Source organism: Dama dama, chromosome 15 (genome assembly GCF_033118175.1).
Source record: "Dama dama isolate Ldn47 chromosome 15, ASM3311817v1, whole genome shotgun sequence".
NCBI classification, from domain to species: Eukaryota; Metazoa; Chordata; class Mammalia; order Artiodactyla; family Cervidae; genus Dama; species Dama dama.
In genome coordinates, this window is record NC_083695.1 from 67618431 (window position 1) to 67630923 (window position 12493).

At 41.5% G+C, this 12493-nt stretch overlaps 1 protein-coding gene across 1 annotated transcript in view; it reads right to left on the bottom strand.

Annotated features, from left to right (window-relative positions):
• The window catches only part of CPN1 (carboxypeptidase N subunit 1), a 40451-nt gene that overhangs the window by 21081 nt on the left and 6877 nt on the right, over positions 1-12493 (bottom strand). Inside the window, exons 4-5 of the mRNA XM_061163126.1 lie at positions 6026-6364; positions 1520-1719 (exon numbers count right to left, since the gene is read on the bottom strand). Coding sequence (XP_061019109.1) covers positions 1520-1719; positions 6026-6245 — 420 coding nt within the window. The 5' untranslated portion in view covers positions 6246-6364. The remainder of the gene's footprint in view (positions 1-1519; positions 1720-6025; positions 6365-12493) is intronic.

The following is a 12493-nucleotide window of genomic DNA, read 5'->3' on the forward strand; positions in this document are numbered from 1 at the left end:
CCCACACCACTCTCAAATTGTCCTGCTTTTTTGAAACTTAAGTCTTCAGGCACATTAGTGTCCACCTCTCTGATGTCCAGAGGGGAAGATGACATTTTTTTTGTTATGCTTTGTTGTTGTTCTGCTTTTTTCATTTGTTGAGTCATGTCAGCAGGAGGTTGTAAGATTACAAGGGTGAAATTTGGGTTTGGTTCAACATTTGGCTGCATTCCCCTCCCTGCTGCTATTCACCCCTTGGCCCTGTCCTCAAGTAGGTTTAAACCAGGATGGGTCATTAAAGAAGAGATGCTGAGTGGTTCCACTTGTACAGGACAGAGCAGTCAGATTCATGCAGTCAGAGAGTAGAAGGTAGTTGTCAGGGGCTGGGAGGAGGGGGAAATGGGAAGTTACTAATGAAGGGTCATAATTTTTTCATTGAACAGGATAGATAAGTTCTGGAGATCAGGTATACAACATTTTACCTATAATCAGCAATACTGTATTATACACTTAAGACTTTGTTAAGGGGGTAGATTTCACCTTGAATAGTTCTTGTCAGAATAAAACAAAATTTGTAAAAAAGTAAAGCAGTGAAGTCTAGTCTTAAAAACATTTCAAGACTACCCCCAAACAAACATATTTTTAAATGAAAAAAAAACCTTTTTAATTTATTCCCCCCCCCAGAAAAAACCCCCCAAAAAACCAGGTTTAAACATAGCTTTTAAAGGAACATATTCTAATTCAGTAGATTTGGGGGTGGGGGCAGGACCTGGGAATCATATTTTGAATATCTTTATCCTCAATTCTGATGCACAGCCACAAAAGAATCACTGATTTAAAGTTAGGCACAATGATACTTTGAATTTATGTTAGGAAATAAAGAAAAGTCCATAAACATTTGTTTTGATCTGTCCCCTGACCAATGTGACCCTAAAACAAAGAATTCAAAGGCTCAGTACTATACTAATAGAGGAAAAAGCCATACAGAAATGTAAATAAATGCAAAGAATTTATTATTTATTATTATTTATATATTATTTATAATTTATTATTATTATTAAATTTATTATTTATTAAAATGTGAAGAACTAACCTGCCACACCCACAATTTCAGAGAACTTTTTCTTCTCTTCCCCCAAATACAAATTGAAATGTAGTGTGGGAGGGAGAAGAATGCTTAGGATTTGAAGCATAAAGTGCCGGGAAGGAGGGCTGTTTTGCAATATCCTTTCATACCTCTTTAGTATTTTCCAGTTGACAAAGTGTTGTCACTGATATTGCTTCACTGATCCTCGCAATGAAACAGAGAGCTCAGCTGGAAAGGCAGAGAGGGAATCCAGGCTCAGAGAAAAGCCACATTCATTGCCTAGGGTGCTACAGAGCTGAACCTGTCTTCAAACTTCATTCTATTTCTCCAGCTTTTTCTCTGTCATACCATGGCATTTACAGTGGGACAGAGAGGATGCCTGCTCCCCCAGCTTTTCCTTACACCCTTAAGCTGGCTCTGCTCTCTGCAGGGCCTCCCCCTTTAGGTCGGTACCTGGGCAGCAGCGGCCACCTCGTAGCCGTCAGGGTTCATGGACGGCATGATGTGGATGCGCGTGTCCTCCACCAGCCGGACGATGCGCTGGTTCCTGTTGCGGAACTCCTCACACAGGAACTCCGACAGCTGCAGCAGCAGCTCACGGCCTAGCACCTCATTGCCGTGCATATTCCCCACATACTTGACTTCCGGTTCCACTGCAAGTGAAACACACGCAGGAAGAAGATGGGGAAAGCTAGTAAGTGCTGCTGATTCCTAACCGTGCCAAGGGACATGTTCCTTCTTTTTCAGTAATGAATAAACGAAAACCTCTTGCTTCTGTTAGGTCTTTGCCAATAACCCCTGAGCCCCGTTTGAATAAACTGTAACTACAAATGCTACAACAGTTCATGCCAGCGATAATAATGTCTACTATTTGTTAAAACTCTACTGTGCACTAGGCATTTATGTTATTGCTAATCTTCACAGAAAATCTGTAAAGTCGGCATTATTAGCTTCAGGATGAGGGTATGGAGTATGGAAGAGGTTAAGTAACTTGTCTGAGGTCACCTGGCTGATTAACAATGGAGGTCAAAGCCCAGAGGTAGCTTAATGCTTCTCAGAGACAAACTTTTTCAGGATAAGGATGGTGCTTTTCCAAGATGTGCTAGCCTAGACTCCTCTAGGTTATAGCATAACAGTTCCTAATTGTACCAGTTAAAAATATAATTTTCCTGGTACTCAGGAGACTAAAATCTCCCATTCACATCTGAGAATGCTGTGTCTTGAGGCACAGAGTAGGAAGGAGTCTATGTTTGTCGCATTCCTTAGTCTTTTCTTTGGCTATGTTAACTGTGCAACTGAAGTAAGAATTGAGGTCATTAAAAGAGCCTCTAGAATCACTTAAAGAAAATCATTCTTGCCCTACTTTTAAAAGGAAGAAAGGAGAAAAGCTCTAGCCAATGATTTCCCTTCTACTTAACACACTCCTGCCTCCATGCCTTTTCTGATTCTGTGCCTCTTCATCTCCACATTTCCACGTCCTCTTCACCGTCCTTCCAGGCTCAAATGCTCCTTATTCCATGAAACCAACTTTGATTCTCCTTGCTGGGAGTGAATTCACTATTAAACGTCTCTTTTATTATATTTACCACTTTCTACTCTGAACTTCTACTTTAATTTTGTACATGTCCTGTTTTCTTTACTGGACCTGGCCCTTGCAATATATGCCATTTTAAATTTTCTTTGGGACACAATCCATTGCTATTTATCTTAGTAAAGCTAGAGCAGTCTTTCCCAAAGGAATGTCTATAACCCCTACGGATTGTGTAGTAGATTTTCTATCAAGTGCATTATTTAATCTTAGTGTATTTCTTTGCTCTTATCATGTCTTTCCTGCTTTTCTTGGTGTTAGAAAGTGAAAGTCACTCAGTCATGTCTGACTCTTTGCGACCCCATGGACTATACAGTCCATGGAATTCTCTAGGCCATAATACTGGAGTGGGTAGTCTTTCCCTTCTCCACGCTATCTCCCCAACCCAGGGATCGAACCCAGGTCTCCTGCATTGCAGGTGGATTCTTCACCAGCTGAAACACAAGGGAGGCACTTCTTGGTGTTATCGCTTATTTTAGGAAAGGATGGTGATAGCAGATGGCAGGTAGTATTTTTCAACATCCTTGTTCATTAAAATAAAATTTGGAAAATCTATTTTAGTCCCCTCCAATCTTATTTAAAAAACATTATATATATATATATATATATGTAAATATATATGTATTATATGTATAATACATACATATTTTTAACTTCTGTGAAATCCAAAAGTTTGGGAACCACTGCCCTGTAGAACCTAGCATAGTGCCCTGCACTGAGTAGGTGTTCAATATAAAATTCTTTTGTCTCTACTTTCCATATATCCATAATGCAACCATTTCTCCTAACAACCACTGCCATCATTTTGGTACAAGCCCTGACACCTGCATACCTGGATTATTACAATAAATATCCTACTTGAACTCCCTGTATCAGCCTAGCCATGCAACTCTATTCTCTTGAGTCAGTGGTTGGCAAAATTTCTCTGTAAAGGACCAGACAGGAAATCCTTTGGGCTTCCAGGGCTACATTGTCTTCATTGCAGCTACTCAATGCTTCCAGTGAAAGCAGACATGGGCAATACAGAAACAAATGGGTGTGACTGTATTTCAGTGAAATTTTATTTACCAAAAGAGGTAGCTGGCCCTCAGGACTCTAGTTTGCCGACCCTTGTTCTGAGTGATCTTTCAAAAATTTTAGTCAGGTCATCTCACTCCTCTGCTTAAAACTCTCCAAAGGCTTCTCACTTCACTCAGAGCAAAAGCCAAAATTTTTGAACAGGCCTGTAAGGCCTCACGTGATCTCCTCCTGCCCCCTGAGCCCTGACAACTCTGCACTGACTTGCTTTCCCACGGTTCTCTCTGCTGGGGCCACAGGGGCCTCCTTGCTGTTCCTAACACATGCCAAGCACACTCCTGCTCCCCGCTCTGTGCAGCACTTTCATCCCTGATATCAGTATGGCACCTCCATCATATGCTCAAAAATCACCTCAAAGGAAAAGATTTCCTAAAAAGCAACACCCCTGTAACAACTCACCTGCCGAATCAACTAGCCCTGAAAATGGATGGCGCTGGAGCGTCGGGCCCATACCCGGCCATCGCCGGCAGTCGGAGAGGCGCGAGAGGGACGGGAGGCGAGGGGTCGGCGTGGGGGCGCGGGGAAAGCAACACCCCTGCCCTGCTCAATCCACCATCCTCCGTGACTCTCCATCTCTCCTTCCTGGTTTCTTTTTCTCAACAGCACTTATTTCAGCTGATATAATTATATTTATTTAGTTATCTATTTATGGCCAGTCTTATCCCGCTAGAATTAAGACCCTGGGAGCAGAGTCTTCATTTTATTCTCTGTGCTATATTCAGAGTCTACCAAAATGCTTGCACTGAGTAGGTAATCAGTAATATTTGTGGATTAATTAAAGAATGGATGAAAGGAATGAATGGATGGACAGCTGACAGGGCATCAGAGAAAAGAGGGATCAGTGAGATAGAATAGTATAAAAAGGTTCAGGAAAGGCCTCGAATGCTAGAAATAGGGGCAGCTTAAGAAAGGGGCACAGAATGAAGGGCTAAGCCTACAATGCCCATTAGCATCCACAAGCTTCCGAAATAAACATGCAACCTGAGTAAAAGAAGGGTGTTTGCTATGCAAGTGCATCTTCAAAGCAAGGCCCTGGTCATCAGCTAATCACGAAGCCTTCCTTGAGCCAGGCTCCCCACCCCTCACACACCTCCCCCCACTGACCACATAATATTCTGAAGCTGTCATGGATTGTAAGATTGCCACCCAATGGGTGTTGGGTGCCACCCATGGGTGTAAGATTGCCATTGAAGGTTTTTAAGCAAGGGAGTGAGGTGATTATGTCAGTAATTTGGCCATCTGGCATCTGTGTTTTAAATGCAGGGATGAGAGAGTGGTGGCTGTTAGGAGTTAGGAGAACAGTTGGGAGACCTGCGCAATCACTTAGGCAGGTTGTGATGTAATATGGGCTAGGGTGTGGGGTGTGGAAGTGGAGAGGAAAAGAGACTTGAGGTTAACAGTTTGAAAGAGGAAATGATGTATTTGCATGTCACAATTGCTGGTAGGTAAAGCAGCAAAAGCACCGAGAAATTAGAGACAACTTAAATGCCTATCAATAAATGAACTGTTAAGTACAACCATACAACCATGGAATATTATGCAGCTGAAAATGATAATGCAGATCTACATTTCCAGACATGTATGCTATTCATCAAAGACTAGGATATAAAAAAAGCAGATATAGTATGATTCCATCTTTATTTAAAAAATGCAAAGAAGAAAGTCTGCAAGGAGATACATCAATATGTTAACAATGGTCATCTCTGAGTGGTGAGATTATGGATAAGGGTTTTTCCTTATCTAATTTCTATTTTAATCCAAACATGGATTGCTTTTATAATAGTAACAAATAATAAATAATGCAATGAATAAAATGAATAACCCAGACCTCAGATTCTCTCCAGGATCCCAGACTCTGATTACACTGTCATTCCACAAAGAGCTATCCCTAAACTCTTCTAAGTTTCCCGGCAGAATGAGAAGAGCTAATTGTTTCTCCAGAGGCATTGGATAGGGAAAGGCAGGACAGAACTAGCAAGCAAGGAAGGAGGGAAAGGGAGTGCAGGGAGGATGGGAAGGGAGCAGGGAAGAAGACTCACTCTTTTACCATTAAGGTCTTGAGCAAACAGAACCCAAACAGGGGCAGCAGACAGGAGCTTGAATTGGGGTTGCAGCTCTCCAGAGGCTGGGCCAGTTTGAGGACTAAGTAAGGAAATACTTAGCACAGACTGGGGAAGTGGTGATACTTCACAGCTAGAGGGTCCATGGACCTTCCCAGAAACCACCCCAGTTACTGGATTTGGAAGGCAAGGGTCCTGCCGCCACACACTTTAAGACACACGCTCAGGGCTTACAGGGTTCGTGGATTCCGGGGTAGTCGCTGAATTCCAGCACGTAGAGGTGTCTCCCCTTCACACTGCGCCCAATGCTGTAAACCCGAGTGATGTGGGGACATTCATTGTGCACCTTGTACAGCATCCGCACGAGCTCATCATAGCGGTGATGGCGAAAGGTCACTGGGGCAACCAACTTGAAGAGAAGGAGGTGGAGGAAGATTGAGACCAGGTCTGACATCTTGCTGGGCTTTTTCAGAAACTAAAATAGGCCCTGCTTCTCCCAGTAACCAGTCAAAATCCAAGGGCCAATAACCAGCTCTTCTTGTTTCCCGCTAGTAAACACCAGTGTGACAGCACCTGGGAAGAAAGTTCAGAATTGTCCGTCCAAAGCCAGAAATGATTTGTGTAGCTCTGGAACAGGCACTCATCTCCCCTCCCCCCATTTGTCTGCCTCTCCTAATCTATGAAAACCTTTTGAAAGGTTTTTGCAGTTCCCCAGATTGGGTTGTTTTCACTGATTCTGGTTTACTGATTAACTGGACTGTAAACAGGCTTCAATAAATAGCTGCTTATAACCCTTTGATTCCCAGAGAATTTTGAGAAGCTTGGCCTGTCCTTCTTCCCTGTATTACAATATAGGGAAGGGTATTAAAATAGAGCGCTTGTCCTTTTGATCCATTCTACATCTTATCTTTCTGAAGCACAGCTGTGTCTTGTCCCTTTTTGCCTCAAAAATCTTTCAACAAATACCAATGACAAAATGACAAAGTGAGCCACATTTTGGGAGAAAACAGTTGCCAATCATGTATCTGACAATATATCCAGAATAAATCAAGAATTCTTACAACCCAATAATAAAACTAACCCAATTTAAAAGTGGGCAAAAGATCTGAATAGACATTTTACTAAAGTAGATACATGAATGACTAATGAGCACATTAAAGATGTTCAACATTATTGGTCATTAAGGAAATGCAACTTAAAATCACAATGAGATATCACATTACACCCACATCTAGTGGCTATAATCAAAAAGACATAATAACAAGTGTTGTTGAGAACAAGGAGAAACTAGAACCTTCATGCATTGCCAACGGGAACATAAACAGTGCAGCCACTTTGGAAAACAGTTTGCAGTTTCTTAAAGGTTTAAATATATACTTACTATACAACCCAGCAATTCCCTTCCTAGGTTATCTACTCAAAAGAAATAAAAACATATATCCACACAAAAACTAGTATGTGAATGTTCAAAGCAGTATTATTCATGATAGGAAAGTAGAAACAATCCAAATATCCATTAACTAATGAATGAACAAACAAAATATGGCATATCCTTACAATGGAATATCATTTGACAATGAAAAGAAATGAAGTACTGATACATTATACAAGATGGATGAACCTTAAAAATATTATGTTTAGTGAAAGAAGACACAAAAGATCACATATTATATGATTCAATTCATATAAGATGTTTAGAAAAGACAAACATATAGAGACTGAAAGTAAACTAGAGGTTGGCTAGGGCTAGGAGTGAAAATAGAGAGTGATTATAAAAGGGCACAAGGTTTCTTCTGGTGATAGAAGTGTTCTCAAATTAGATTGTGGGGAATGTACAGCTCTGTAAATATACTAAAATGCACAGAATTGTAAACAGGAAGTAGACGAATTTTATGATATACAAATTCTGCCTCAATAAAGCTGCTTTAAAAAAAAAAACAAAGTAATTAAGTACAGTTCCCCAAAAGTTAACTATAAATTTACCATACAATACAACAATTCCACTCCTGGGTACCTACTCAATACAACAAAGACTTGTACACAAGAATATTCAGCCTTATTCATAATGACCATGAAAGTGGAAACTACTCAAAGGTCCATCAACTGGTGGATAAATAGAATGTGGCAGGTACATTGATACAATTATAGACTATTCAGCAATAAAAATAAAATATTAATATACATGCTACAACATGGATGGACTTCAAAAACATTATGCTAACTGAAAGCAGCCAACACAGAAAACCCACTTATTGTTATGATTCCATTTACATGAAATGCTCTGCAAAAGTAAACCTACAGAGGAAAAGTAAAATAGTGACTGCCAGGGCTGGGAGTGGGAGCAGAGATTCACTGTAAGTGGGCATGAGGGACTTTGCTGGAGGAATGAGGATATTCTAAAACTGGGTGATGGTCGCATAATTTGGTAAATTTACTAGAAATCACTGAATTGCACACTTAAAATGGGTGAATTTTATGGTATGTAAACTATACTTTGATAAAGTGGTGGGTTTTATTTTTTAAAAAAGCAAAGTCTCAGTGAATCTCTATGCACCAGAGTGTAAAATCCAAATGCTTCTGCCAGGTTTTCAACTCATCCCAACTGTGATCTCACCCCACAGAGGCCCCACCACCCTGCCTGCTGTCTTCTGATCATGTCCTCATCACTTGATTTCCTGCTTTTGCTTACGCTGTTTCCCCAGGTAACTTAACTCAGCTTCAAACCCTGGGTCTTCTTCACTTCCCCTTGCAGTTACTGTTACCATCAGTCTTTGTACTCCAATCTTACAACTTTGCCTGTTGTGCACTTATCCACCAGGCTAGGTGTTAGGTGTTAGGACAGAGGGCAGCCCGGCCCCGCCCTCTACCCCCTGGGATGAGCATCAGCCTCAAGCAACCAGCCTGGCACAGGTGCACATTTGGTGATGAATGATCAGACCCATTGTTGACTTTTCTTCTTGCATCCTGCTGTTCTGCCCTCAGCAAACTTTCTCCAGGAAATTCTATGCTTTTATAACCTGTCCGTAAAGCTAGCTATTAACTCTTGGACATATTGGTTGAATAAACTAAGCCAGGCCAATCTGGCCCACAGAGAGTCTAGAGAGTTGGCTCAAGATAAGGACCAAGTCAGCAGTACTACAGAGTAAAAAAACCACAGGATTTTGCACCCACTGTTAAAACCCCATAATATTCTGATGAGATCCTGACACCACAGGTAGTGAGAGCAGGCATCAAGAGAGAAGGATGAAAGCACGTCGCTGATGCTGTTACACACTAAGCCCCTGATCAAGGACTGATGAAACAAAATTTACAGTTTAAGGCAGGACAAGAAAAAATTGAACGTCAAATTCTCTGTGTTTGTTTGGACCTCTCCCTCCCTCACCAGATGCAGTGTACATCTGCGTTATACATTAACAAGAGCTCCTCAAAGGTGGGCCTGCTCTACAGTACAGATCGTTTTCTGTTTTTTTTTTTCTTTCTTCTGACAGCTAGCAACATAACTTCTTAAAAGAACAGTTCTTTCCCAGCTCTGTAGGGGGTCATGATGATTTGCTGATGATTACTTTGCTTGTGTCTATCTGGACCATGTGTCCTTGGTGAATTTTATGTAAAATATCAGTATGTCATTTTGACATACGATCCTTTGTCTTGAAATTGTATAAGACTGTGCCTTCTACTTCTAACAGGTGGAATAGTTCTCAGAGCTCTTTAAGAATCTGCTTCCTGGGTTACAATCCTCAATCCTTTCTAAGAATCTGCTTCCTGGGTTACATTTGAATAAAATCCCCCCTTCCCCCACCCTTAACTTGATAATCAATTGAATTTGTCAACAGGACAGTACCTGTCACTACTAAAGGCTTGACTCAGTGCTCCTTAGATAACCCTAAATTGTTCCTCTGCAGAAGAATTTCCATTTCTTTGGTAAATGTGTCTACAGTTCTTAAGGTGATCTCATCCATGCTAAACAAATGGGTCTCATTGAACTATAAGCAAGGGTCAGCAGGGCTGTGTTCTATTCTGGAGGCTCCAGGAGAGAATGTGCTTTCTAGGCTTTTGTAGTTTTTAGAGGCTGTTTGCATTCCTTGGCTTATGGCTTTTTCCTCCATCTTTAAAGCCAGGAATGGCCCACTGAGTCTTTCTCCCATCTCATCACTCTGATTCTGACCCTCTTGCCTTCCTCAGGACACTTGGTATTACACTGGGCCCACCTGGATAATCCCTCCATTTTAAGATCAGCTGATTAGCAAACTTAATTCTATCCACAAACTTCATTCTCCCTTGCCATATAACATAACACATTCACAAATTCCTGGGATTAGGATGTGGATCCATTTGGGGGTCATTATTATACCTACCACAGAAGGATATAGGACTCTGATCTGATCCAACACCCACATATCCTCCAGCAAGCCATCCCTGATCCTCCAAAACTAGGTTAGGTGACCCTGCTTGACGGCCCATGTGGTTATGTCCATCAGTCTTCCCCTAGTGTTGGGCTTGCTCACTAGTCTGTATCTTTGAGAACAGTAACTGCCTTTTTCACTCTTGATTATCTGTCTCTTCACTAGAATGTAAGTACCACATGGTCAGGAATCTTTGTTTTATTCTGTATGAAAAATGATACAAGTAAAGCCTTTAGATATATACAATCCACTTATTCAATATATATGTTAAGTGAAAGAACTATATTCCCATCACCTAACCTGGTCTCTAGCACAGAGTAGATAGATGCTTAATGCTGCTGCTGCTGCTGTTACTATTAATACTGTTAATAATATTTATTAATCCCTTACTATGTGGCAGGTAGTAGTCATGTATGGATGTGAGAGTTGGACTATAAAGAAAGCTGAGTGCCAAAGAATTGACGCTTTTGAACTGTGGTGTTAGAGAAGACTCTTGAGAGTCCTTTGGACAGCAAGGAAATCCAACCAGTCCATCCTAAAGGAAATCAGTCCTGAATAATCATTGGAAGGACTGATGCGGAAGCTGAAACTCCAATACTTTGGCCACCTGATGTGAAGAGCTGACTCATTTGAAAAGACCCTGATGCTAGGAAAGATTGAAGGAGGGAGGAGAAGGAGACGACAGAGGATGAGATGGTTGGATGGCATCACTGACTTGATGGACATGAGTTTGAGTAAGCTCCGGGAGCTGGTAATGGACAGGGAAGCCTGGTGTGCTGCAGTCCATGGGGTCACAAAGAGTCAGACATGACTGAGCAACTGAACTGAACTCACTGTGCAAAAGGACTCACATATATTATCTTGCCTGATTCACACAACTCATGAGGAAGGAGCTATTTTCCCTCCATCCTATACAGATGGACACTGAGGTTATATAAGTTCATTATTTTGCCCAAGGTCAAATGGCCTAAAAGAGAGTTGAACTTGTCAACTCAGCGAAGGCCAAGACTAAAATTGTCTGTCTCTGCATATGCTAAGCATATGCACCCCACTCCAGTGGGGCTTTGGCACCCCACTCCACTACTCTTGCCTGGAAAATCCCATGGATGGAGGAGCCTGGTAGGCTGCGGTCCATGGGGTCGCTATGAGTCGGACACAAGTGAGCGACTTCACTTTCGCTTTTCACTTTCATGCATTGGAGAAGGAAATGGCAGCCTACTCTAGTGTTCTTGCCTGGAGAATCCCAGGGACGGGGGAGCCTGGTGGGCTGACGTCTATGGGGTCGCACAGAGTTGGACACGACTGAAGTGACTTAGCAGCAGCAGCAGCATATGCTAAGTGAAATAAACCAGAGAGAAGAAGACAAATATTGTATTATCTCACTCATGTGGATTCTAAAAAAGCCATACTCATAGAAACAGAGTAGTTGTGTCTGGAGCAGATGGGTAGGGAAAATGAGATGTTGATCAAAGGCTACAAACTTCAAGCTGTAAGATGAGTAAGTTCTGGGATCTAAGGTACAGCATGGTGACTATAGTTAATGGGACTGTATTATATATTTGAAAGTTGCTAAGAGAGTAGATCTTAAGTGTTCTCATCACCCATACACAAGTATATGAGGTGATGGAGGTGTTAATTAACCCTAATGTAGTAATCATTTTGCAATGTATACATGTATTAAATCATCATGTTGTATACCTTAAAAGTACACAATGTTGTATGAAAATTACACTTCAGTGAAGGTGGAAAAAAACTTTTTAAAATATCCTATCTCTCTGATACTCAAGTTCCTTCTCTTTCTGAAACTGCTTTAAGAGGCATTGTGTGCCCTCTGGCTTCAGGGCATATGCTCTGGTACTCTATGTGAAATTTCAGGGAAGGAGTGCCAGTCTCAGCCCTGAAATACAGAGGGTGTTCCCTGTTTACAACAACCCAAAGTTCATACAGGCAGGGAAGGAACATTCCTCTTCTAGAGAAAGGGCATCATCTATTTATGTTTGTGGTAAATTCCTACCCACAATAGGAAAGGAATACATCCCCCAATACCTGAAGTCTTGGACAGAGCTGGAGCTCTTGGGGGTTGGGGAAGGCTGCAGCAGAAAGCTCTCCTGTCTGACATTCTGCCAGTGTCTTGACTCAAATCTTGGGAAATCAGCCCTGCAGAGCCTTTTTTAGGCAAATGAATCAAACTTTCCAAGCCACACCTTTGGTTATCTTAGTTTTAAAATGTCTTTCTATCCTCTAGCAGTAACTCTGAGCTTGTGCAGAGCACTCTCAATGTAATTTAAGCCTGCTTAAT